Source organism: Saccostrea cucullata, unplaced genomic scaffold (genome assembly GCF_032062105.1).
Source record: "Saccostrea cucullata isolate Sc308-1 unplaced genomic scaffold, CSIRO_AGI_Scuc_v1 ctg3981, whole genome shotgun sequence".
Lineage (NCBI taxonomy): Eukaryota > Metazoa > Mollusca > Bivalvia > Ostreida > Ostreidae > Saccostrea > Saccostrea cuccullata.
Window position 1 is genome coordinate 1 of NW_026931106.1, and position 27329 is coordinate 27329.

General features: G+C 33.3%; 1 protein-coding gene, 1 long non-coding RNA gene and 1 pseudogene across 5 annotated transcripts; 1 reads left to right on the plus strand and 2 right to left on the minus strand.

The window, feature by feature from the left end:
• Positions 1–26: 26 nt before the first annotated feature.
• On the minus strand, positions 27–10395 carry LOC134231404 (X-ray repair cross-complementing protein 5-like; annotated as a pseudogene).
• Positions 10396–12684: 2289 nt separating this feature from the next.
• Positions 12685–16754, minus strand: LOC134231405 (uncharacterized). Its single transcript, XM_062713364.1, has 3 exons — positions 16569–16754; positions 13547–13628; positions 12685–13394 (listed from the first exon to the last, which is right to left on the minus strand). The coding sequence occupies exons 1-3, from the start codon at positions 16594–16596 to the stop codon at positions 12899–12901; spliced, it is 606 nt and encodes a 201-aa protein (XP_062569348.1). The 5' UTR covers positions 16597–16754; the 3' UTR covers positions 12685–12898.
• A 3370-nt stretch (positions 16755–20124) lies between these two features.
• Positions 20125–24171, plus strand: LOC134231402 (uncharacterized). Of its 4 annotated transcripts, XR_009984548.1 has the most exons (4): positions 20125–20193; positions 20573–20644; positions 22166–22293; positions 23897–24171. It is a non-coding gene; the product is annotated as an uncharacterized LOC134231402 (long non-coding RNA). The 4 variants fall into 4 exon arrangements; XR_009984549.1 differs by lacking the exons at positions 20125–20193; positions 20573–20644 and adding an exon at positions 21128–21184 and having other exon boundaries at positions 23897–24170; XR_009984551.1 differs by lacking the exons at positions 20125–20193; positions 20573–20644 and adding an exon at positions 21804–21850 and having other exon boundaries at positions 23897–24170.
• The last annotated feature ends 3158 nt before the right edge of the window (positions 24172–27329 follow it).

Sequence of the window (27329 nt, forward strand, 5' to 3'; positions counted from 1 at the left end):
TCCCCTTTTTTTGTCCTCCTTCTTCTTACCTTAAATTTAAACCCCTTGATTTTGTCACACTGGGCCTCCACGTGTCACGCTTCCGGGGGGAGGTTTCAGGGAATTTGCTATCGGGGGCGATAACTCAGGAAGAGGTTCGTGTGGTTCTAAAGCTCGATGTTGTAGACACTGTATACAGAACATCATTAACACCAATAAACCTGGTTTATGAAATGATTTTCATTATTAGATTATTAATGTGATAATTTTTGTAAAATTTAAACAATACCTGATAAAGTCTTTGAAAATAAGGATTAAATATTAACTTGGGTTTTAATGCTTCTGTTTTCTCTCCATCTTCATCTCTGAAAAAATAAATGAACCACAAAATCTTAAAAACAATCCTATTTTATGTTAATTTTGTAGAACAGAGATAATTTCTGGTTGTTAAGGTATACCTTTACTCAGGGGAATAAAAATTCCACTGATAAGAACGAAAAACCACCTATTGCATATTGTACACCTATGATTCTTGTGTTAAATTTCAATTTCAAATAACTAGGTCAATGACCTCGTTTTCGTGCTAGGGGCCCCTGAGTATTTCTAGGGAAATACCTCAAATTTTCACACCATGACCATTTTTTTCTTCACTCACAAAATATTAAAAGCAACAAAACTCTTTAAATAATGAAATATTATAGCAATGGAACAGAGTAGCTCCATATAAAGAAATGAGTAGAGTTTGGGCCATAAATGTGATAATTATTACAGCCCCAATTTCCTCTGTCATATTTATATTTTTCCCCGATTTTTAATCAAACGTTAAAAAAATCTGACTGATAAGAACTCTAAATTATTTATAGCCTCAGGTTACTTTTGTTACACTCATTCTCATGGTATCAATATTATATGGGGTCAATGATCAAATTATTGAGATTTGTTGACTGCAGTGGTTTTTGTACATGTTTTTGATTTTCTTTATTTCATAGCATTAATTTATTTGAAATAATTTATGAGGTTTAACACATATAAAATTTGCAAAATGATATCTTAAAATATATATAACCTTTACTTTGTGATTAATATTGCAAGAAATAAAAATTTTGACAAAAATGAAAAATTAAAAATTTAGTCCGAATTTCCTCTGCATAGCCATACATTGAGTTTTGTTCCTGTATATTTTCTTCAAGTACTTACATATTAAAATTTTAAATTGATATTGAGATAAAACTTAGTTATTTTATCCATTTAGAACAATTTTTGATTTAATATATCATACTTTATAAAATTTCCTCTCTGATTTCTGAAACCTGAGTAAACGTCATCCTTAAAGAAGCAATTTATATACTAAATACATCACTTGAAGAATTTTTCTCATATTTTGTGACATTCTCTGGATCTCAGATTCTCCAAATCTTGAGTTATCACACTCAATGTATTCAAGGTATTCAAGATATAGTTTTATGATATTCCAAAGTTCAACTGTGGCAGATGTTCTGTAAGAGAAATCTCTACTTACTCTGCAGCTTGAGAGAGATCTGTTTCATTAATTAACTCATTTATGGCCTCTAGTTGTGCATCTGAAATATTCAATAACACAAATACAGTGTACCTGATTGCATACATATATTTTCCCATCCACATTGGGTATCTTTCTTTAATATAAACATATCCTTTTAACTTTTACAATTACCTGTTTGTTTTTATTCCTTTATTTACCTGTGGGTCTGTATTGCATTACCTGTGGGTCTGTATAACTTTACCCGTGAGTCTGTATTGCTTTAGTTACCTGTGGGTTTATACTTTTTGTTTGCCTGTGTTTCCACTTTCAGCGGCAGTGAACCAAATGTGTACTGTCTAATGTCCTCCATGAAGGCAGCTCCACATAAATCAGGCACTGAAAAAAAATATTCCGAACTATCAATTTTATAGTTTTTTTTAAGTTACTAATTCATGCATCAAGATATAACATAAGATCAAAAAATTAAGATTATCCATTAGAAATTCTTTTGATGAATTTAAACAAATGTAAAGTAAATGCTTTATTCTTACTAAATTGGTACACATTTTACGTGTTTGGTATATTGAGTTTATGACCCCCTCCTATAAACCTGACTGGGTTAGGTAATCTCGTCAGAAGATTTTATAACGCACATTAAGGGTCTGTCCTCCTTACCTCATAGTAGATTTTATGTGAGGTATCAGGCACCCCAGTTTGGGGGCTGTGGCAGCACTGTACACTTTCCTGACAATCATGGCCATATTTGTTTCATACAAGGCATTAATTACAGAAAGGGCCACCACTGCAGCCTAAATAAGGTAAATGTAAAATTATCAAATAAAGAAATACAGTGTATGTTCTTGCCATGATGTTGACAGTAAGAGATTATAAAAGCTGTTTATTGTATGTATACAGAAGTCAGTATGTTGTTTGGTAAGTATCCAGGAGTAACCCAGGTCCTGGGAGACCCAAACCTAACATTAGTAGAGGCTCATGATAATCTTACAATCTGTCTGTTCTTGGTGACCAGAAGTAAACTTAAGACCGAGTTATGAAATGTTTAAAATGGTCACAATTTTCTAAGATAACCCTGATATTATGCATTTTACTTTCAAATTAAAAGAAAATGAAGTTTGAAACCTTTGCTACAATAGCTCTCTTAAATCTACAAGTTGACATGTATTCTGCATTTTGTGAAATAATTGAATTAGAAGTTGTCATAATGTGTTCTTTCTGCGAACCTTACCTCATCATCTTTGTCGGCCACGACATAATGTGTGTTGTCTCCCATGAAATGATGTCTCTTTATCTGTCAAAAGAACGTCACTCTGTATTATACAGGTACAGTCAAAAGAACGTCACTATGTATTATACAGGTAGAGACAAAAGAACGTCACTCTGTATTATACAGGTACAGTCAAAAGAACGTCACTCTGTATTATACAGGTACAGTCAAAAGAACGTCACTCTGTAATATACAGGTACAGTCAAAAGAACGTCACTCTGTATTATACAGGTACAGTCAAAAGAACGTCACTCTGTATTATACAGGTACAGTCAAAAGAACGTCACTCTGTATTATACAGGTACAGTCAAAAGAACGTCACTCTGTATTATACAGGTACAGTCAAAAAGAACGTCACTCTGTACTATACAGGTACAGTCAAAAGAACGTCACTCTGTATTATACAGGTACAGGTCAAACCATGTTATCTCAAACACAACAGAACAGGAAACATGTGATATCAGAAAATTCAAGATATTCAGGGCAAAATACTTGAGTTTTTGGGATTTGCAAACACTTTGACTGTGGTTCTGAAAACTAACTTGAGTTTCAACTGAGTAATTTAACAAGAGGCCCAAGGGCCTTGAATCGCTCTTCTGATAAATTATACAATCTATCCTAAAACCCAAGATGCATCAACTGACAAAGTTTGATGATTCTTAGCCAGTTAGGGCTAAAGATATTTAAATGTAACTATAAAATACTATAAGTAGGTCATGGTGACCTACTTTTTTGATTGAAATTTTCTGAGGACACAAGATGCATTAATTGACAAAGATTGATGATTCTAAGCCAATAAGTACTTGAGATATTCAAAAGTGGGTCACAGTGACCAACTTATTGGTCAACATTCTCCAAAAACCCAAGGTGCATCAACTGACAAAGTCTGACAATTCTAAGCCATTAAGTACCCTAGAATACTTAAATATAGCCATAAATGTCACAAGTAGGTCACCGTGACCTATTTTTCAATGATCATTCTCCAAGAACCCAAGATACTTCAAATAACAAAGTTTGATGATTCTAAACCAATAAGTACCTGAGATACCTAAATATAGCCATAAAATGTCAAAAGTAGGACACCGTGACCTACTTTTTGGTCGACATTCTCCGAAAACCCAAGATGCATCTACTGACACTGTTTGATGATTCTAAGCCAATCAGTACCTGAGATATTCAAAGGTAGGTTACTGTGACCTACTTTTTGGTCGACATGCTCCGAAAACCTAAGATGAATCTATTGAAAAAATTTGATGATTCTAAGCCAATAAGTACCTGAGATACATATATCTAGCTATTAAATGTCAAAAATAGGTCACCGTGACCTACTTTTTGGTCGTCGATCTCCGAAAACCCAAGATGCATCAACTGACAAAGTTTGATGATTCTAAGCTAATAAGTACGCGAGAGATACTTAAATCTAGCCATAAAATGTCAAAAGTAGGTCAAAGTGACCTACTTTTTGGTCAACATTTTCTGAAGACCAAAGATGCATCAACTGACAAAATTTGATCATAGGTCTTATAGTATTCAAAATATGCCTTTTAAACAATTTGAAAACAAATGCCTGCAAAGTTCAAAAAGAACGTCACAGTGACCTACTTTTTAATAAATTTGTCTTAAGGCCCCAGGATGCATCAACTAACAAGATTTGGTGATTCTAAACCTCTCGGTGTCTGAAATAATGGGATTTAATATTTTAGAAAACATTAGCCATAAAATTCAAAAAGTAGGTCATGATGACCTACTTTTAAGTTGATGTTGTTTGTGGACCAAAGATGCACCAACTGATAAACTTTTATGATCATAGGCCTTAAAGTGTCCAAAATATGCCTCCAAATCAATTTGAAAATAAAAGCCTGTAAAATTTAAAAAGTAGGTCACCGTGACCTACTTATGTATTAACATGATGTGAAGTCCTGAGATGCATCAACTTACAAGATTTGATGATCCTAGTCTTTATAGTAAGCAAAATATTAACGTTTTTATTAAGTGTAAATTTTGGTCAACTTTGAAGTGACCTTGAGACCACGCCCTTTGCCCCAGGGTCATGCCTTGAACAATTTTCAATCTTCAACATATCCCAACCCTTGTATGTAAGTTTGGTGAAAATCTGCCTGGTGGTTCTGGAGAAAAAGATTTCTTAGCAACCAGTACTTTTGGTTTCATTTTCCTGATTATCTCCCCTTGATTTAGGGTCCCACCCCTAGTTTTAGTATAAATGGTAGCCCTTGGGCCAAGGATACCCTGTGACAAATTTGACAATGATTGGCCAAGGGGTTCTTGATTTATGGCCCATATTCTAAAAAGTTAACGCACACCGCACGACGCACACCGCACAAACGGCCATAGCATTAGCTCTTTGAGCCTTTGGCTCAGAAGAGCTAAAAATATCTATCCAAAAATGAAACCACTGAAAGTTCTTCAAAGGAAAACTTATACAAGTATTTACTGTCAGGGAAAGCCCACTAATTTCTTACATTTTCTGCCTTAGTAAACCCGAGAGTCTTTAGGCACTTTTCTGCCTTGTACTTCATGTTGAGTTTGTCGTCTTCCGACATTGGAACTAGCGTCGTCCCATATCTGTGACCTGAGACAGATAAACTAAATTAATTTATGGAATGAATCAAAATATAGATTTGGTACATTAATATTTAAGCATTTGCATCTAAAATTTGATATTTGAAGTAAAATGTTAATAATCCAAAACTGATCTTCTGTAGAATCATTTAAATTTCCAGAGGTTCAGTCCTTGTGGGAAAGCAAATTTTTAATGGTTTGCATGGACATAATTTCATGGATAACTCATGGATACAATTGTACAACTTATAGATTCAATGGATCAATACACAATAAAGTAATTGTTTGTGGAGATGTGAATTCTTGGACTAGAGTGATCCATAAAAAGGAGGAATATTGGTCCTCCACTAGCAACGATGATTCCACAGTATAAAGTGGACAGTGAACATGCTGATTTTGTGGAAAAGAATGTTTTTATTTTTTCATAATTGAGACCCATTCTGTTGAAGTAGAACATATAACAACCTGTTTATAATAACCTATACTGACCTTCCACGATGTCCTCTTTCTCCACCTCTGTTTCCTCCTCGTCGTTTTTGTGGTACGTTCTAGCGTGTCTATCGCCGCGTCCTCATCCTTGGCGTACACCTTCTTAAAGCTCTTCACTTTGAAGTCCTTTATCTGTTGTACACCACAAGGTATTAGATATAATAATACTACATTCAATGTATTATATGAGCAGACAGTTATATGATCTAATTTACCTTGATATATATGAAGTTATTTGACCTAGTTTACCTTGATATATGAGCAGATTTGACCTAGTTTGCCTTGATATATGAGCAGATTTGACCTAGTTTATCTTGATATAAGAACAGACAGGTATTTGACCTAGTTTACCTTGATGTAAGAACAGACAGGTATCTGACCAAGTTTACCTTGATGTAAGAACAGACAGGTATCTTGACATCAGAGGTGACCTCCAGCTGGACTTTCCATGGAGTTGGCCGGACTTGTCTCATTTGGAAGTAGCTCAGAGCTGGTAGTGCCTCACTGCAAGGTGAATGTTCAATTACAGCTATGTACTTTTATGTAAAATTATACCTGTTTATTCTATTAATAACCCCTACCTGAAGTTGTAACACTCACCCTCCACTTCCATATACTTTGATGCAAAATTATACCTGTTTATTCTATTAACAACCCCCTACCTGAAGTTGTAACACTCCCCCTCCACTTCCATATACTTTGATGTAAAATTATACCTGTTTATTCTATTTATAACCCCCTACCTGAAGTTGTAACACTCCCCCTCCACTTCCTCTAGGATCCTCCTCAGCATTGCCTCTCCCTCCCGCTGCTGACGAGTCTTGGCCTTCTGATGACCGTTAGCGGCGCCGCTCGGTCCTGGCTTCTCACTGTCATCATCCTCATCATCGTCAATATCAGGCCCTCTGTAAACATACAATACTGTATAAATGGAAAATTTTGCCCCATTTATTTTCTCGTATTCCCCCCCATCCTCAGTTGGTAAGACTTTAAAATGAGGGGAATTCAAAGAATACATTGTAATTTCTTAAAAGAACTTTGACTGGGTGAATAAAGTGGGGCAATATTTGTCTATACATGTATCAGGTTCTTTGTAAATGTATCTTTTTCAGGTCATATGGTATCATATGTTAACACTGAACTTGTAAACACTCAGAACCTCTATACTGACAAACATAATTTTAACCACTTTAATTAAATCCTATACAGTTAACAGAAACATCTTGTCACATTTGTAAGATTCATTATATATAGGTTCCTATAAAAATCTGAATTTCTGCCCATACTCCTCATTCTCCGACACTTACATGACATTGAGTTCAGTCCCTGAATTCTTGATCCCCGCGATAATGGTATCAATCTGGTCTTTACCAAACTCTCCTCCCAGGTCCGACAGCAGAATTAGTCGCTTTGATCCAAAACCCTTCTTCCCTCTGAAATAGGCAGAAAATTCTCTTACATATATTTCATGATGTGCCAGTTTGATATACCAGTAAATGGTTTACAGGCTGTAGAAAGGAAATGGCTGTGTAAGTAAAATTTTTTGCAGATTTCAAGTATTTATCATGAAATATTCCATTCCAATGTCTTTAGCAGAACCCAACAACTCTTAATTTTCAAAAATAAAATCCTCCTGGTAGTAAGATATTACTTAAAAATTGTTTAATAAATTTTAAACTCAATGTCCTCACATCAGAAATTTGAATAGAATTTAGGATTGTTTTAGTCATAATTAAGTTAACAGGACTTTGCATTTTTATATCTTTGAATACCCGTCACCCTCATAGCAGGTAATTTCAAGAATTTGTATTAAAAGCATTGATATTTCAAAATAGTATAGCAACATTAAACTATTCATGTTGAGTAGACATAAAATTAATAAGAATGCTTGATTTTAAAAAATCCACCTGTAAATGATTTTTTCATCGATTTCTGTCGGGCAGACACATGGACTGAGTGAGCACTATGCACAGCGTATCAACAATTTCATCTTTTTCATATTGTAAATACTGTAAACATTTTAGATTTGGCTGTGTATTCTTTTTAGAACTTTTGGTGGAGAGGAACGTCCGATAATTCAAGTACATCGCTAAATGTCATGCACATAGACACATAAATAAGATCATTGAGAAATGCGCTAAATCAAACTATGCTAACTTGTTCAAAAATCAATTTCCGCAAAATATTGTACAAGCTAAATATAATACATTTACAGTATGTGAATGAAATAGAGTACCATGATTACAAGATGTATTCATTAAGAGTGTAATATTTACGTACTGTGTTGCATTCACCAGATGATCCATGGCAACCACTAGTGCATCAATAACTGAACAAAATTAAGGGAAAGTATATGCTTAATAGACAAAGGAAATAAGTGTCTTGTAACCTTTCACTTTTTTGCAAAATATATCTCTTCTGAATTTTTTTTATCATTAGAGTTATCAACAAAAGGATACAATCTGCCGACATATTGCTGGGCGTTATGTCATTCTGAACCTGCTGAAGGAAGTCGAAGTCGACCACTCCAAGGGGCCGTACGATGCTGATATTCTCGTAGCTTTCACCGTCAGCCAGTGGGTTATCAGTGGTTGGCGTCCCAAACAAAACCAGACTGACTTCATCTTTGGATTCTGAAAACATCTGAAAAGATATAAAAACATTCAATTTTCTTGTAGAAATACTGTATACAGGGATATTTTCGCCCCGTCTTATTTTCGCCCTTTCACTCTTGCAAACAATTTTGCCCCGTTTTAAATTCGCCCTGTCGTAGTTTTGTTTAAGAAAATATACTGTATTCTTTGAATTCGCCCGTTTTAAATTCGCCAAAATGAGGGTAGGGCAAAAGGAGCGAAAATAAAACGGGGGCGAAAATTTCCCTGTATACAGTAATGATTTCTTTGCAATATATAAAAGCTATGGGAATAAATATCTGAAAAAATAACTACAAAAAATATACCAACTGCCATCCTTCCAATAGGAATGCAATTCCTTGACTATAGGTCTGTGTTTCAATCATTTAAAAGCAGTTCTGGGTTTTAATTACTAGATAGAATGTTTTATAGTTAAAATGAGAAATCATTAAATGTCCTATGAACCAGGTTTAACAAATAAATTAATTCTGTGTATTAGCAATGTAGTAAAGAAGAAATGGGGGATAACTCTAACTCAGTGCATATTCTATGAACAATACAGAGAGTTCTGAACGTAAACAGGTGTGTAAATTTGAAGCGAGAAAAAAAAATTGAAAGATTGTTAAATTTTCATCTTTAGATGGATTTTTTTTTTAGGTTAAAGGGCATACACGACCTCAAAAAGACTTTTAAGATGTTTTTAATTTGGTAGCTATTTTCAGTGCAAATCCTTTTGTTTTCTTCTAGCTGCAGAACTGTAGCTCTCCCAAAAAAATATATATTGACAGACTGGGGAGCTACAGTGCCACCCATTGAAAAAAGTGTATATTTATTGCACACAACAAAAAGGTCGCTGTTTGTCAATTCATTTCTCTATGATTTTAAGACTTTCAGCTCAATATATTACTAACCGTGATCCTTACACATTTTTTCATTGTTTCCACAACAAAACTTTCAATATGACAGTATACTTCATAGAGGAGTAAGGAATTTATTGATATCTATTTTTTTTTTTTTACAATTGAAGTCAGAATGTACAGTAATTAATCCAGAACTGAGTGCAACTTTTTTGCGCAATAAATATACAGGATTTTTTTTTCTATGGGTGGAAATGTAGCTTTTCTGGTTGTCCATCCCATCTTTTTTTCAGGTCAGTGAACTACAGATCTACAGCTATTATTCTTCAAAATCATTTTGGAGTGATTTTGCAATTTTTTGCTACATTGCAAGTATATAGGAGGCATTCTAACTGTTGATAGGGCTTTCCTGAGACACAGTTAGATTATTCTAACTAAGACTAAGATTTTAATTAGATACACATGATACATGCATGTAAATTCCATCACCTAGTGACCTACATCCCATTAAAATGTTTGGGGGTTTTTTTCATTTAACTTTTCAAATGAAAAAAATCGAATTTACAAACGATCCATTTTTTTTCTTTGGAGTCAAATGACCGGTTTAAATTTGCAACATAAAACTTGGCAACATATCGTCAACATTGACTGACGATTCACTGCCGGATTTATGGCCACTCGAGGATAATGTTTACAACAAACACAAAGACAACCTTCCTCTGTAGTATCATCTTGATGGCATCCACCGCTGTCTGCAATGGCGTCTCCTCACCCGGGGGTGCATTATTCATAGAAGGACCAATGTCCAGCACAATCGCTATGGCTTCCTGAAGTAAAAGAATGCAATAGTACACAACATCGCAGACGGTATTTCAAAGTCACTTAAAATTCAGTTTTTTACCAAATATTATTTCATGACAGTTCCTCATAAAGATTGTATACTTGTTCATCATCAACTTTAATATTTACCAAAAAAGTATAATTCAAAACATGTTAAATATTTGGGAAAAAATAATAAAATCTAAATCAGCTTTACTTTATTTGCCGCCATGACCGCCAACTTCCGGATTTTCGTTTTCAATAATTCGTTCATAACTGTATTCGCGTATTTCTCTTTCTTTTGACGAACTTTTTTTGCTTGTTCCTCTCCTATACGATTAATACCCTTCAATTTTCTCGAACACATATTGGAAGTTAATCTTCTTATATTGCTTATCATGTAGGTGTAACAGTATTTCAAATTTATTTACAAAACGGTAACTATCATTAAAGGGTAACAACTCATGAACCTCTGACAATATTTGCTTTTATGTTATAATATTATTATTATTGAATCTCATCCTAAGTTTCAATAAATTAAAGAACTCAATTCTATCTTATTTTAAAAAGATTTTTTTAATTTTATGTTTTTAATCGTTTATTATTTGTTTTAATTTCTATCCTGGTCACGGCACCAATTTAGGCCGACATTTTTCCACGAGTGATCACGCAATTATATATAATTTTCAAATCATACCAGTATTTAAATCATTTTAGTATTAATTAATCATAGCCGAACGAAGTAAAAGTGTTTACCTTCCTTTGTATGAGACTCATTTCGGATGAGTTTTCAGGCTAAAACAGATTCACCCCACATATGAAAGCAATAAGTCCAACACTGACAAATGCATGAATGATGAATATGAATGAAATGATCTTTTGTCCTTTATGTAGAATAATTGATCTTAACTTGTTGCCAATTTAAAGCTTTTGAGCAGCAAAATTTTCAAATGCCATGGTTTTTATAATAACATCGTTTGGAACATCATCTCAAGCCACGGTGAGTCCACATTATAACTCTCCCCAGTGCATTTCGATCCTGTTGCAACGATTTGTTCCAAATACGACGTATTTCTTTAGATCGTATTTTGACTGACAGGCTTCCTATCAAATGTTAGACTAGTGTATTATACTGTATCCCGTGGCTCAGTGCGAGTGTAACAAGGCGACAGAGGATGCATGCTCGTCCTAGGCACCTAACTTGTGAACAGGACCCCAGGAAATACCAGAATTGGGATCTAGGAATGGTAAACATTCCCTGTTGACCGGTCACACTTGCAATGAGTCCCACATATTGAACAAGTAGTCAAGTTCACTGTTCAGTACTAAATCAAAGGTCTAACGATTGGTTTGAAACAAGTCAGCTAAAATACCACCCAATTGATCGGTTACTAGTATATTTGTTTACAAAGACAAAATAACGACTATAGAATTTATACAATGTTAATTGATGAAATCTCTATAACATCAACTAATCTTTGGGTAGCTTATAGCTTCATGCTCCCTAGGCAAGGTACCATGAGTACAAAGCTATAATTACCAAAAATACTGCATGTGTATATTTCTAGTATTTCCCAAAACTTGCCCTAACACAAAGATACAGTCCTTCAATTTAAATTAAAATAATGAAAATAATAAACTACAGTTAGAAGATTATTTGATTTATGACTGGTGTTTTAGATTAATTGAATGTTTTGTTTAATATTAATACGCAGTACTGAATATACATATATCTGTAAACGAGGCAGCCTATTGACAGACAAGTTGAGAAAACAAAAACATCATCAGACTCGTTCAAAGTCATCATTTCGCAAGTTCTATGGTCGATTCAATGACTTTGTGATTTTGTCAGCAAATGTACAATCTATCATTACGTCAAATGCCAACTGACGTTTTTCAGATTAATTGAATTGTCTAGGATCACGACAAAGAGCATACTACGCCATGGCACCTAATCACACTTCTGATGTTTAAAATGTCCATGCTTGCTCTGGTACCGATTAGTTTTGTTTGAATGGACTTTTGAGCCCCCCCCCCCCTTTTGCTTGAGTCCCCCCCCCCTGCTTGTTTTCATAATGACACGAGCGAACATTTTAGTTGACTACTGGTCTCGATTCAAACAACTTTTAAAATTGTGATTTAATGAACATAAATTGAAATTAATACGAAAAGGATTGCTAATTTCCTACAAAATTAGTACTAATTATAGAAGTCTAATTCGCACTTTGATATAAACAGGAACAAAGAGACCCTTTATTTCCTTGTATAATTAACATATCGTATAGCAACTAATCCACGTAAAACCCAGAATAATGCTCACATTTATCCGCTTTATCTTTAATTATTATTTCATGACTATGAATAACAAAAATATAGTCAACTTGCAACAACAATATATACAGTTCCAATATAGGAGCCGCCAGAAACTGGCACGATCAATAAATGGATATTCTTTCATTGTTTCTTCCATGATCATGACCTAGATTCTATACTGTGATATACCGGGAAAATGTATCCATGTAATGAAATAAAAAAATCAAATAAAAAGGACGAATTTTAAAATGTGTCAGAAATGACGCGAACACTCACAACACAACGTAGGAATATCAAATGAAACATATTACATGAATTCTATAAAAATGGAAATAATTGTGCTTTCAGTAGAACAACCATGCAGTAATGAATTTTCTTGAGAGAAAAATATGGTTAAATTAATGGCGCTCCAACGACTGAACCCAGTGACGAAAGGTTTTTGTCATTTTTTCACGCGTGCGTAGATATCATTTCCTGTTGGTACATCGACCACAGGGTTTTCCGACATACCCTCTGTCGGCAGTTTTGTCTCATCTAACGCCTCACTATCACAGTTTTCCCCTGAATCTGAAACAATTTCAGATAACCTTCGGATGGCAGCCCTGGAATAAGTTTCAGTGGCTTCAATCATATGGGTGACCCGATCTATCCAACCACTTTTCCAAGATTTCGAGCGCTTCGGGTCTAAGAAACGTAATTTTTCTCTGTTCTCTTTACTTTCTGCGTTAGGATCAGCTGGTAATTCTATATAAGGACTGTCAGCTTTATCGTAAGAAAATTCTATTGTATCTGACGGGTTAACCCCGTCTGTCGCTATAGAGGGCGTTGCGAAGGAATACACGGATTCTGATTGGATGCTACTTGGGGTCGGTGGAACCTCTTCATCATAGGACCTGCTCCGATAAAAAGCGGTGAGTGTGATCGGGAACTTCTTCTTTCTGAAAAAGGTCAATTTTCATTAAAATGCGTACAGAATCATCCCAGTTACGTACTAGACAGAAAGCACTTAATTTTTGTCAAGGGTCTTTCTATTATATGAGGCATAATAAATGAGGCAAACTTTTAATTTTGTTTGTGATTATTGTATTACCTCCATTTCCGGAAGCAGAAAAATGAGCAAGCAACCACTACTGCAATACCCAACAAAATAACGGCAATTCCAACAATGACGCCTGCAAAGTACATTTAAAACAATCATACAGGGGCATAACGAACAATATGTATTCAAGCTCAAAAGTCCATCCAAATGATCAGGTGCAGAACAAACACAGAATTCTAAAATATAAGAGGTAGGATCAGGTACCCCGAAGGAGTAAGCTTCCCCTGACGACTGGTCACACCTGCCGTTTGCTCCTTGTCATGATTGGGTAAACGGGAAAATCCGTAGAATCCCCAGGGAATCCCCAGAGAGGGAAAAATGGTCCAATAATAAATATGAAAAAGTCAGCATTTGATCTAATGATTGGTTGTATTTGCTGATGTGGTCATTTGTTTTGTTTATAAAGTTTGCCAAATTATGACTTCATACAAGATTGTTGATATCCCTGTTCCATCAACTCGTATGTCATAAATAAAGGAAATTGACGATTGAAACGTTAATCGTCAATTAAAACATTAATCATTAATCATAAAGTTTTCTTGCTAGATTATCCTTATCAACTCTTTTTCCCTAGTAAAATACTTGGATCCAAATATGAAACAGTTGTACCGGACTGTTGAATTTTTTACTCTAAGTTCACTGGGATATCGAATCGACATATGGATGGAAATAGCAAAGAACTATATGCGGTATTAACCAACATTTGCCCCCCAAAATCAAACTTTGATGGAGTAATATTTAATTAAGTCCTTAAACAGGGGAGTATATGCTGACTTCAAAGCACTGAATAATTTCATAAGTAATGACGTCATATGTACGTAATGACGTCACAAATATGACGTAATTTCAGTTTTTTATGAATTTTGCAGAAAAATATACATATTTCGTCGATATTTTAAATAAAAGTCACCGAGCGCATGTGTGTTCAGGATAAATATTTTGATATAATGTGTAGAATGATAATATCAATGAAATATGTCAATATTGTTCCTGAACACACATGCGCTCTATAAATTCTAAAGCTTAAATTGTTGAAATTTTGTCCATTTTGTCCTCTTTCTGAAAAAGGATATAAAATCGGACTAGTTTGTGACGTCATAAAAACAGAAATTGTGAATACACTGCTCTGGAACTATATTATTTTCTGTTAACTTATATTTCTCGTACAATTTATTGAATTCAGCACATTTCAGGAAGTTTTCAAAATTTGACTTTTGTGGGGGCAAACATATGCAATATACCGCATATAGTTCTTTATAATTGATAATACATTATCAATATATGGTGAGCTTGAGATAAAAGATACCACAGAGTCTGACACATCTGTTTCATACTTGGATATTTTACTTGAAAAAGACGTTAAGTAATCTAACAACCAAGATTTATGATAAACGTGATGACTTTAACTTTTCTTTCGTCAACTTCACTCACCTATGCAGCAATATACCTTCATCAGCTGCATACGACGTTTATATATCTCAGTTGATTCGATACTCAAGAGCATGCTCGACGTATGAACAATTTTTAAAACGAGGTAAATTATTGAAAAACAAATTGATGATACAAGACTATAAGCAGTCTCGTTTAAAGTCATCATTTCGTAAGTTCTGTGGTCGATACCATGACCTTGTCAGCAAATACAATTTATCATTGAGTCAAATGCTGACTGACGTTTTTCATACAAATTGTTAGTCCATTATTTATACACTGAATTGACGACGGATTTTTCCGTTATTTCCCGATCATGACAAGGAGCACACGGTGGGTGTGACCGGTCGGCAGGGGATGCCCACTCCTCCATGGCACCTGATCCCACCTCTGATGTTTTGGAGGTTCGTATTTTTTGTATTATTTTTATGGACTTTGATATTGAATACAGTTCGTTATCTACATATCCTTCATTTAGATATCGAGTAAAAGGTCAACCCAAGTGGTTTTTTTCTTCTCATATATTAGACCTTGAATAAATTCTGCTTCATGTGAATACACAAATAGGCCTGTTAATAACGGGGCGCAACTGGAACCGATGGGAATTCTAACAGATTGTTGGAAGACCTGATCTCCCAAAACCACACAATTGTAGTCAATTTGAAACTCAAAGCATCTTTTGAATAGAAACTTGAGAATACTTTTGTGTACAATCAGAATGTTTTAACAAAATGATTTTGCAAATCACCGAATATTTTAGTGAAATGCGCAATACAATAAGTCAATATTTCCAACTTAACTTCATATGTTTTGCCAATCAGATAAACGTAAGGTCAAGCATTACGGATCTGAGTTCTCCACTGGCACAGGATAAAGATCTTCATTGTTAATTGAAGCATTGAAGATACTGTTAGAAAGTGGAATTCCCTTAGTCTTAAAACAAGGGAGGCAACTTCTATCAAAATTTTTAAAAAATATCTGCAAACCTCAGAAATATTTTTCTTATGGAAAAAGATTTTTGAACATAATTCATACATTTAAAGAATTTATTTTTTTCCCTTTCTACACTACGATGTATACACTGTATGTAGTAGACCATATGTATTTATGTTTTTTTTTTTTTTGGGGGGGGGCAATTTTACAAAATGTATTAGGAGAGGACTATCTAAGTTACTGAACTAATTGTGCCCGATCCATTTGTCTTCATTTGTCAATAAAATATGTTCAATTCATTTGAAGCATGGTGTCAAAAATAAATTTTTATTATTTTCACAGCAATTTAACAAAAACAAGCATGGTTTTCATTGAATTATCTGACACAAATTTCCTTAAAAAATTGACCCAATTTTGAATGCCAAAATTCGAATTGCAATCATTTCGTATTGCGCCAGATGGCAAAAATATTTAGATCTGTGCTTCAAAGAAATGAGCCACATATCGACACATTACCAAAGAGAATATGCAAAACTTTGAAGAAATAATCAACATCTTTAATTTAAGGGGTAATTCAGCACAATAGAGTCTTTTCGACTTTAATACCCCGTCTCACTACCATCTAGCATACTCCGACAGAAGAATGACTTACCCACGAGTATGTTGACATCCTTTCCCATCTCAGCTACAAGGCTGAAAGTCAACCTTTATATATAGAAATTAAGTTTCCTGACCAATTTAACACAAACACACACGGAAACAAATCTTTTCTCACGATTACATTGAGACTGGGGATCAGCTTCGACCAAATACATCATTTAGATTTGTGAATTTACGAAATTTAATCTGCATTTTTTAGCAACAATAATTTTCAATTTATAATGCTACTTTTGCCTTTGCCCAGGGAAGTCCGCGTTAGAAGGACACAGGGTTATGTTTTGTTTGGATGTACTTCAGGATTTGTGAATGATTTCAGTTCTCCACTCCTCAACAGGAAATGCAGCCCTCTATTGCACACTTGAATATGAATGAATGCCAAAACCCTTCAATAATGCACACATTTATTTACGTCCCCGAGATTGCATTCAAGTTTTGATATATCCGTCCTTTTTCGACCCAGTATCCTAAAGGCAACATACCCAGAGATTTAAGCTTGCAATTTGGTAACACAATTGATTTTCAACTGTTTTCTGTCTAAGTATTAGTCATAATCTACTCTTTTTCTTATGAAAAAAATCTTCCAGGTAGTTATGCGAGACATCATCTACTAGAATTCGAATAGGTGATATCAACTTTTCAGCTTTCAAATTTTGAAACTGTAAGTTTCCATTGGAAAAGAAGTTTCAATCGTTCTTTTTAGGTCACATGCATATTCTGGACTATAACTTCTATTCAGTAAAATACCATTCTGGCTGTATACACAAGTACTCTGAAGTTGATTTTAAAATGATGCTTGAGTTACTAACTGACAATATTTGGGTAGATTTTGGAGACTAAGTCTTCCAATGCAACAATCTGTCAGAAGTCCCGTAAATATTAATTTTGCCTCGTTATTAGCAGACCTTTTTTTAAAATTATTCAAACCTTATATATTGGAAGAGTATCATGTTGTAAATTTTGAATTTACTAGGGGGAGGTAAATGCAAAATTTACAACATGATAAGAGGACAACACTTGATGTGGTCGTCAACTCTACATATAGTTACTAGTATACGAACGACGTTCTCCATATCCTAGAGATGTATATAGATGTGGTTGCTGGAATATTCCGCACGCTTTACCAGACAGAAAAATTGACTCATTTCCTAAAATGGACAGGTATAACACCCAAATGCTAGGTACATGTGAAACGGGACTCGTAAACACTTTGTCTGGTTATCAATACTTTACTCGGGAAGAAACGATGAACAGCACGGCAATGGAGTAGGCTTAATACTCAGTAGGAAACTAGGGTAGGACGTGTTAGGTTGGAAATCATACAGCGACAGACTTCTTTCTGCAAAATTCCATTCAAAATATGCTAAGCTGACTGTTGTAGTCTGCTTCTCACCTTCAAAAGACAATGACGAAGAAGAAACTGATTCCTTTAATGAAGAATTGAAGAGAGGTGCGGGGGAAACACCAGATCATGATGTTCTACTTATACTTGGTGATCTCAATGCAAAAGTTGGCACAATCAATGAAGGAAGACACCATAATGGGAAAATACTAGTATGGCTGTCATGTGATAAACAATAACGGTAGACGACTAGTAGATTTCTGCCTAGGAACTCATACACAGACCAGATATTTTCCTTGAGGAAAATTTTGGAACAGAGCAATGAATGGAACACAAGGCTGTAAAATCCTCGGACATTTTGGCAACCCTAACAAAATCATTTCCATTATTCAGACAATATACAAGTTTCTCCAGGCAAATGTGATCTGCGGCACAGAACAGACCGAATCCAAACTTTCACCATAGCTCTTTACTTTCTGCATAGACTGGCTTATAAAAAATCACTACTAGTAAGGCTAACGGGGGAATTTCTTAGACATTTCAACAGTCACTGGAAGATCTTGACTTTGCAGATTACATTGCTTTACTAGCACTGCGATATATGAATTTAAGGAGCATAACTGATGACCTGGTCAAGTATAGCAGGCAAATTGGACTAAATATAATTGTAAGCAAAACAAAGTTAATGAAGATAAATACAAAGATAGATAAGGAAGTCACAGCAAACGACAATCGAATAGAGAAAGAAGACAATTTTATGTACCTTGGCAGCCAATGGAGATTCCACCTTGGACATTGTAGATAAAATTGCAAAAGCCCGTACCACCTTTGCTCATTTATGGAACAACTAGAAATATTCAACTAACAGAACCAAAACCACAATAAAGATATTTAAAGCAAATATCATTGGAGTCCGTCTCTATGGGTCTGACACCTTCCAAACAAGATGTCTCCGTAAAATACTCAAGATATTCTGGTCAGACAAGAGTAGTATAAGCATTCCCGATAGGGGAAGATTCTGATTGGCTGAGAGAAATCACGTGATCAGTTTTGATTGGTTGAGGGGATAGGTGGGTCAAGGGAGTGCAGGTTTGGGGGGGTCTGGGGGGATAGGGGGGTCAACTCAGTACAGTCCCCCCTGGGGTAGGGATAGGGGGGTCAACTGAGTGCAGTCCTAACCCTAACTAACCCTAACCCCCCTAGCCCTAACTACCCCTAACCCTAACTAACCCTAACCCCCTAGCCCTAACTAACCCTAACCCCCCAGCCCTAACTAACCCTAACCCTAACCCCCTAGCCCTAACTAACCCTATCCCCCTTAGCCCCCTCTAACCCTAACCCCTTTGAACCCTAACCTATCCTATCCCCTAAATACGGGGCGTGTTTACACTGTGTTTACATTATACACTATACGTTGGTACTACGTTTTGTTTATGCTAACTATACAGGTAAAATACTTTGGGGCCGTGTGCAAAACATTTCAAGAATGTGATTATGACGTCACGCATTCATTCACAGTCTAAAGCTCAGCCTAGCCTAAACCAGTTCAAACTGGATTTTTTTTTTACTGAAAACAATAACAAATAACACACACACAAGACAGATTATAACAAGAATCAATACGTTTTACCTGCGTTTTTATACCTGTTTGCATCCTCTATAAAGTGCCGTGTGCAAAACATTAGGGGTCGTGTGCAAAAGAAATATACTTTTACCTGTGTTTTCTTATATACCTGTTTGCATCATCTGTAAAGTGCCGTGTGCAAAAAGTACGATAAACTTACCTATGCATTGTGACGTCATTCACTGTATAAATACAATGTGATTATGACGTCACACTTTTTCATTTACAGTCTAGACAGCCTAGTCAAGCCAGCCTAACCGGTTTGAACTGAATTTTTTACTGAAAGACAATAACAAATAACACACAATACAAAAATCATGTGTGTTATATCTCTCAAGTTATAACACCAGGTCACTTTTTTAAAAAACTTAGAATTTCTTTTTAAATTTTTTAAACTTTTTTTAAAATTAACTTTACAAATTTTTTTTAACTTTTTTAAAATAACTTTAATTTTTTTTTCTTATTAATTTTTTTTTTGGTAAACTCCCCTTATAGTTTTTAAGAAATAAAATTAAAAAAAAATCATGCAATACTACATCAGTGTTATGTTATTGTATGACTTCATCTTTCATACAGTCGGGTTCGGGGTTTCGGGCGGCCATGGCGAATTTCGGCAAGATTTTACCCCAGTGAAAAAGGCTTGTAATCCACAGTGTAGGTCGTTTAAAGTTGTTTCACATTGTTTGTGATTGTGATTATGTTATCGCTCACCTATATGTTTAATGTCAGCTATGCTAAATAACCCATTTCTGTGTAATTTGAGAGAATGTTTTGACATGTGGTTAAAGTATGGCGTGCTATTCATGTTATCATTTAAAAAGTCGATCCTAAATAAATCTGTCTTAAAAAATACATTTTACGAATGACATTTAATATGATTGATTAGAGTATAGGTATCCATATATAAGAGATATTATTTTGCATTACATTTAAACATGTTTTTCTGTCCTGTTTATCTGTCAATTGTTGCTTTACTTCCTTTGTAAAATGAGGTTAAATTGAGTATCACTGAATATTGTATGCTTTTTTTCAGGATCAGCTAAGATGTTGTTTCACTGGATTATTTAATGGATAGACTTATTGGGCATATAATTGGATAATTCTGGTAAGTTTGTCTTTGTTTTGTTTACATTTCCTGTGAAGGTCATCTTTGCATTTAATCATAATTATGTAAAGTTCTATTTTGAATGTCAATACTGTATTTATCCTCATTTCATGTGATTTACAGTTGTATAACCTGCATGTAACTCAGAGTGCATTTAATATTTCTATGATGGGTCATTCTATGATATTGAATTTAAATCAGAAAAATGTTCTCTAAATTTTGGTAAAATACATGGTATCTTTTACATTTCTGTCCCCTTTATCTGTAAATTATTGCTTTACTTACATTGTAAAATGAGGTTAATTGTGTATCACTGAATTTTATGATTTTTTTTTTTGAGATGTTATTTCACTGGATTATTTAATTATAGACTTTCATATATTTGGCATATATTTGGATATCTCTGGTAAGTTTGTCTTGTTTTTTAATTGTTTACATTTCCTATGAAGGTCATCTTTGCATTTAAGCATGATTATATGGTTATAATTCACTGGATTATTTAATTGATAGACTTATTGGGCATATATTTGGATATCTCTGGTAAGTTTGTCTTGTTTTTTAATTGTTTACATTTCCTATGAAGGTCATCTTTGCATTTAAGCATGATTATATGGTTAATTTAATTACTGTGTAATACGAAATTTTATGTGATCTGTTGTCTCTAACTATACATTCATATAAGCACACCCTTATTTAACCTAAAATATATTAACACATGATTAAGGGATCTTTAGCTTTATATATCTTTTTCAGAATATTAATAAGTCCTTTTGTATAACATAGATTGATATAATTTCATAATTCATTATGTATGTTATCCCATATTCCAATTTGGCCATGGAATGTCGGAGACTTACTAAATGGTGATACAAATAGAGATATTAATTAGGAATCTAATTATATACAAGGCGGCTACAGAAAAGGACCAGGAATTTACAACTATCAGGTAGCACGGGTAGCTGGTCTGTCAATCAAATCAGAAGCTATTGTTTTTTTAAGTTATTTACTTTTTGTTTTGATATAATTTAAATCATTATGTGGTGATCAAAGAGATATATGGATTAATCCTAAGTTATTTACTTTTTGTTTTGATTCTAAATATATATATTCATATATTTTCACTTTTGTTTCTTAGTAATGAGCTTTTCAAAAAATTAAGGACTACATGTTGTACTGTGATGATGCTAAAAAAAGGTGTATTTTTCTGTATGCAGTACTGACAGATATTAAACAAAATTGAATCTGCTGTTAATAAAAAATCTTTTAGTGTCTAAATAATTAATTTGATAATCATTTTATTTGTGATATCAATACAGTAATTGTGCTTTTTTTTATTATCTAAAGATAACATGATGAACTTTTCTCATCTGGAGTTAATGTTAAAAACAATTTGTTTTGAGATTAAAAACAAACATTTTCATGAACTTTTTTGGCATTGTACATGTTTGTTCAATTTTTAAACATGCATTGTTTCACACAGTACTCTGTCATATTAACAAAATGGTTTTATTTTCTATACAGTCCTCAACCTGGAAGATATGTATTGTTCCTAACCATCTATAATCCATTCTCTATGAAGTTCAGACTGTCTGCTCTTCCTTTGGAAATACACAGTTAGTCAACCAACATAGAAACACACAAACTTGAAGGTAAAGTTTCAATGAGATACAATTGTAATATATATATTTATTATTTTATTTTTTTATTTTTTTTTTTTACATATGCATGTTTATAATTTTAAATTGATATGTAAATGATATATTTAAATAAAAAGGGCTTGGTGGTCATGGTCATTTTTTAGACTATATTGATCTCCTTTAGAAGAAGAAGAGCTCCATTTCAATATATATACAAAAATGCATGATCAAATTTTGAAACTAAAATGTATGAAAGTTTTCTTTGCCAAATGTTAGTTAACAGCTGAAGATAGCATATCTATAGAATAAGTTAAATATGACTAATTTGTAACCCCCCCCCCCCCCCCTAGCTTCCTTAATATCATAGTTGGTAAAGATAGCAAGTTTTGACTCCAATTGCTGATGAATTCTGAATTTCTCATTTAATATTAACATTATATCACAGGGAAAGAATACTATAATGTAGCACATCAGGATGACCAGAAAAGAAATCTTAATGACCCTCTTAACTATGTATAAAGACTGTAACCTTATAACTGATGTAAGATAATCTGATTGTGTGGAATTAAAATTCCCTGGTGTTTCTACTACCCAAGATCTTCTTATGAGTGCATGGACTGTTGTAAACCTTCTCCTGTTTATAAAAAATATACCTTGGAGCATGACACTTTATTCATAAAAGGTACTTTCAATATCATTTCTATGAGTTTTTGTTCTTTCTTTTTAATAATCTAGTGTTATATCTCATTTAAACCCATTAATATGTATGCTTCCAAAATCTTAGATCTGTCTGTATAGTTTTTTCAGCTCTTTGAACACAAATACCCTGATTCAATCTTTTGAGGTAAACATGATAGAGACATCATAGATGATTATCAGAGTGTGTATCACAATCTTAACCATAAGGTCAATTTAAATGGTCTAAGGCACAACAAATGAAAGTGAAAACTTTTTTTTTTTTATTAGAATACATAATTTTGTAATAAACAAATACTGGAAAAGTTACTCTCATAATAAGCCTTAATGTCCTCCAAGAGTTCAGTTTGGACTTCCTCCATTAATCCTTGTATCTTCTCCAATGGTTTTGTGGGCTAAAATTCATGTGTCTTTAACAACATTTTTTTTTCTGACAACTGTTTTCTCTTATTATCTATAAACTTGACTTCTTCTCTAGTCAAAGGTCTTTCAGGGTAATCCAAGTAATTCTTAACCTGTTTTGGTAATAAATGGTTATATTCCTCATTGGCTTCTTCTGCAATCAAGGGTCTTTCTATGTAATCTCTGACAACATTAGGATCACCCTTCTTTGGACTTAATTGGCTATATTCTTGTTGAGAAATGATCTCAATAGTGCCATCTTTTTTTTTTTATTTTATTTGGTATACCTCTGTCTACATCTTTCTCTAAAAGAACTCTCTCTCCAAACTGAATTTTACTCATTCCTTTACTCTTTTCTTTACTGGAGGTGTTACCCATGGTTAATATGGAAATTCAAATTCTGATGTTACACCTTGTATTTATACCCTTTTTTGTCTATATTTAGAATTCCATCAAGCTTATATTATATAACAATTTTTTTTTTTCAACTAAGACATTATTTTTTTCTATTTTCCAGGATTCTCTAGTGAGGGCTTATGGAAATGATCTATATCTACTCTCAGAATGGTGAAAGACTATCAGATTAAGCAAAGACTAACAGAATATCCTCTCTTGGAACACTGAAACAAGAAAAACAAACAGGATGGGGGATTTAAGAAGAACATAGATAAATATGATTTCCAACCAATTTAAGTACGATCATAGACTGTGGTTTACAGGATGACAAAGAAAGGACCCAGGATTGTATCTTTTACTGTCAGACACTGAGTATGGATAACATGTAGCTATTTATCAGACTGAGATCTAGTCAAATCAAGTATTGAAAATATGATTTCTGATAGCATGAGCTCTTTAAAAACTATTTCTCACGGACCTCAAAGTATCTGAATGTGACTTTTATTTTGACCAATTCATATTGATGACTGTTGTTATGTATGGGAATTACACATTTAAACCTTTTATTTTTCATCTTATTTCTATAACCCCCTAGAAATTACACAGATATTCAGATGCTGGATTTAATGTTATTATTTAACTTTCCTGGAATTGTAAATATATTTTGTTTGTGTATGTATCATGTTTAATTTTGAATTTAAAATTGGTCTCAATAAGACCCCCAATAAAGATGCAAGTGTCCCATAATCTGTGGTTTAATAATATCTTGAATATCTTTATCATACCATATTCATCATACTAATTACATATAGAATGATTGTAGGAATACACTTTGTTGTTTAGCACACTTTGTCAAGGTCAAAGCATAAGATTATTGAGATGACTTCTTTGACAATAATTTGTAACTTACAAACTTCACATCATAAGTACACAGATGAAGAATCAATAAGATATTTCTATAGATTTTTTGGATCATTTACTCCTGGGTAAAAGTTAGTTACTAACTGAGATTACTGATTTGAGTCCTGTAATGCAATAACTTAAACATTGTGTGATAACTTATAGACTTTATAAAAATTAGGTGCAAATTCTTAGGAAAGGATTGAAATGTTAATCAAATGTACAATGTTCAAGGGTGTTTATATGACTATTACTATGTAATACCTTAGAATTCTGTAAAAAATTTATTATCACTGCGTAGATAAAGACTGGTTGGAATAATTTATGTTTTGAAATAAGGTTTAGGGAAAAAAGTCAAGAATGTGGATATGACTTTTATTCAAATGGTGCAGTACAGCAACTCTGGTGATTTACATACTTTCAGTCATAAATACATGTAGATAGGTATTGGGAAGACTCCTCTACATTCTGAAATTTTTAATTCAAAAGTATAGAATTTAAGTTTGAAAGATTAAATGGTAGCATATCATTTGCTTGTGAATTAAATAATAAATCCAAACATATACATCTTTGGATGATAATTGTAGAGTTTTAGCATTTCCTGGACTTCGGTCTTGATATCATCCTTTATTGTCCTTAAAATTTTAATGACTGTCTTTTAGTTTTAGTTGAATTAGGTATCTTTTCTACATGTGAAAATGACATCATCCAAAGAAGTTCTTCATCTGCATGTTATATGAAGAAGACAATTTTCATCACAGTGAAAGAGATTGTTTTGTTAAACATATTGCATTGATGCACAAATATACTTTTAGATTTTTTTAACAGCTAGGGTTCATATTTCTTAATATGGAATGCTAAGTACTGTTGATTTCAATTTTTTGTGAACAAAGACATACTAGTAGAAAAAAAAATGTACATGATGTGTTAGAAAAGCATGTGTAAACCTGATGACTTTATAATTGCTGATTAAATCAATTATGAGTTTCATCTTTGTTACATTGTAAACATTTCTAAGTAGTGCACACATCAGAAACTCTTTAAATTCTGACTATCAGGGTTTAACACAACAATTCCAAATGATTTTTGGACGCTTTTTATGTATCAATAAAAAAAGACAAAACAGAATGTTTGTTCACAGATGTTCCAATGGAAAACAACCACAAAGAAATGATTTGATATGTTCTCTATGTGATTCATGTAAAATGTATTTTAAAATTGTATCCTAACATTTATCTTTTGCATAAATACATTTTTTTGTGGAGAATTTCTCATAACTTTGAAAAAAGTAGTCTTATTGTATAATATGGTTAACTTAAAATTTTGTAGACTTAAAAGTTGTACATGATGTGTTACACATCTTACATATGTAACCATTTCATTTCAGGGCATTCAGCATATATTGTGGTTTTGTCTTAAATTTGTTTGTTCATGTAATCAATAATTTGAGAATACTCAACTCAAATTAGGTAATGCATGAGAGAATAGGTAAGAAAATCAGGTTTAAGAAATGATTTTTACTATTTATAAGGGGTTAGTCTATATATTGAATCTATAAGTACATTTAGTCTATACACTTAAGGTATTTGTTTATGAAATAAACTTGCATTTGAGCATTTTTAGACAATTGTAAACATTACTTTAACCAGTTTAAAAAATGATTAGATTCACTGTTAGCATGTAATTCCTTGTAAAATAAATGAGAAAACAAACAATTTTATTTGAGTCAGTTTTTTTTTTTAAATGTAAATAAGAAGCATTGGAAGTTGGGAATATTTCACAAAGTTGATTGAGCATAATTCTCACTAGGACAGTAGGAGTATAATGATTTAAGCATTAAAGAAACCATTTCATATTTCAATATACAAACCATGTTTAGTCAAGCAGTATATAGTTTACTCTTGCCAAAAAGTAATAAATGGTATCTCTATTCAGGGTCAATCCAAAGGTAAAAAAGAAATGAAAAAATATATTTCTCTTTATGTATCAAACATGTAGGTATTATTGCCATAAATTCACTGTATTCATTTTTAGTCCTGTTTCTATGTATGAATAGCTCTGATTTAGGCAATCAAAATACAAAAAGCAAATGAGTTATGTCAAATGATGAAGGTATACACCATAAATTAACATGGACAGAGAATTCTGAGTTTCCCTCAAATATGGCCGCCAAGTGATGTGAAATAAAAACAAAATGTGGATTCATCTATTAGGATTGAGACTTGTACATATTATGAATGATGGGTACTATGACATTAAGAATGACATGAAAGAAATAAGTTTGATTCAATTATATAAACAGTTCTTAATCCATACAGTCAAAATGGAGGGCATATATTTTTCTTTATAGGCATAAAGTAACAAACACTCACCCAATCCATCAAAATTTTACTTTTTGAAGAAAAGGAACCCTACTTACTTTGTTGAGTTGACATTCAAATTTTTTGTTTGACAGGTAGACTAATAGTTTCTGACTAGTATAATGAGAACTTTATATTTAAGGGTCATCAGATTGTTCTGATATTTTGGTTAAGATATCTGCATGACATCAATTAATTTGTTCATACAAAGGGATAAAAGCTTTTCCAGGTTTCCTCTTTACTCAGATTAGATTGTGTCTTGTTAATATATCCAACATATAAGATACTCATCAA

What these genes read in the sequence shown, in the direction of transcription:
- LOC134231405 (XM_062713364.1), bottom strand. Translation starts at nt 16,596, where the DNA reads ATGGGAAAGGATGTCAACATACTCGTGG. An exon ending in GGATGTCAACATACTCGTGG is followed by an intron (nt 13,629 to 16,568) that starts GTAAGTCATTCT and finishes TGTACTTTGCAG; the next exon opens with GCGTCATTGTTGGAATTGCC. An exon ending in TTCTGCTTCCGGAAATGGAG is followed by an intron (nt 13,395 to 13,546) that starts GTAATACAATAA and finishes GACCTTTTTCAG; the next exon opens with AAAGAAGAAGTTCCCGATCA.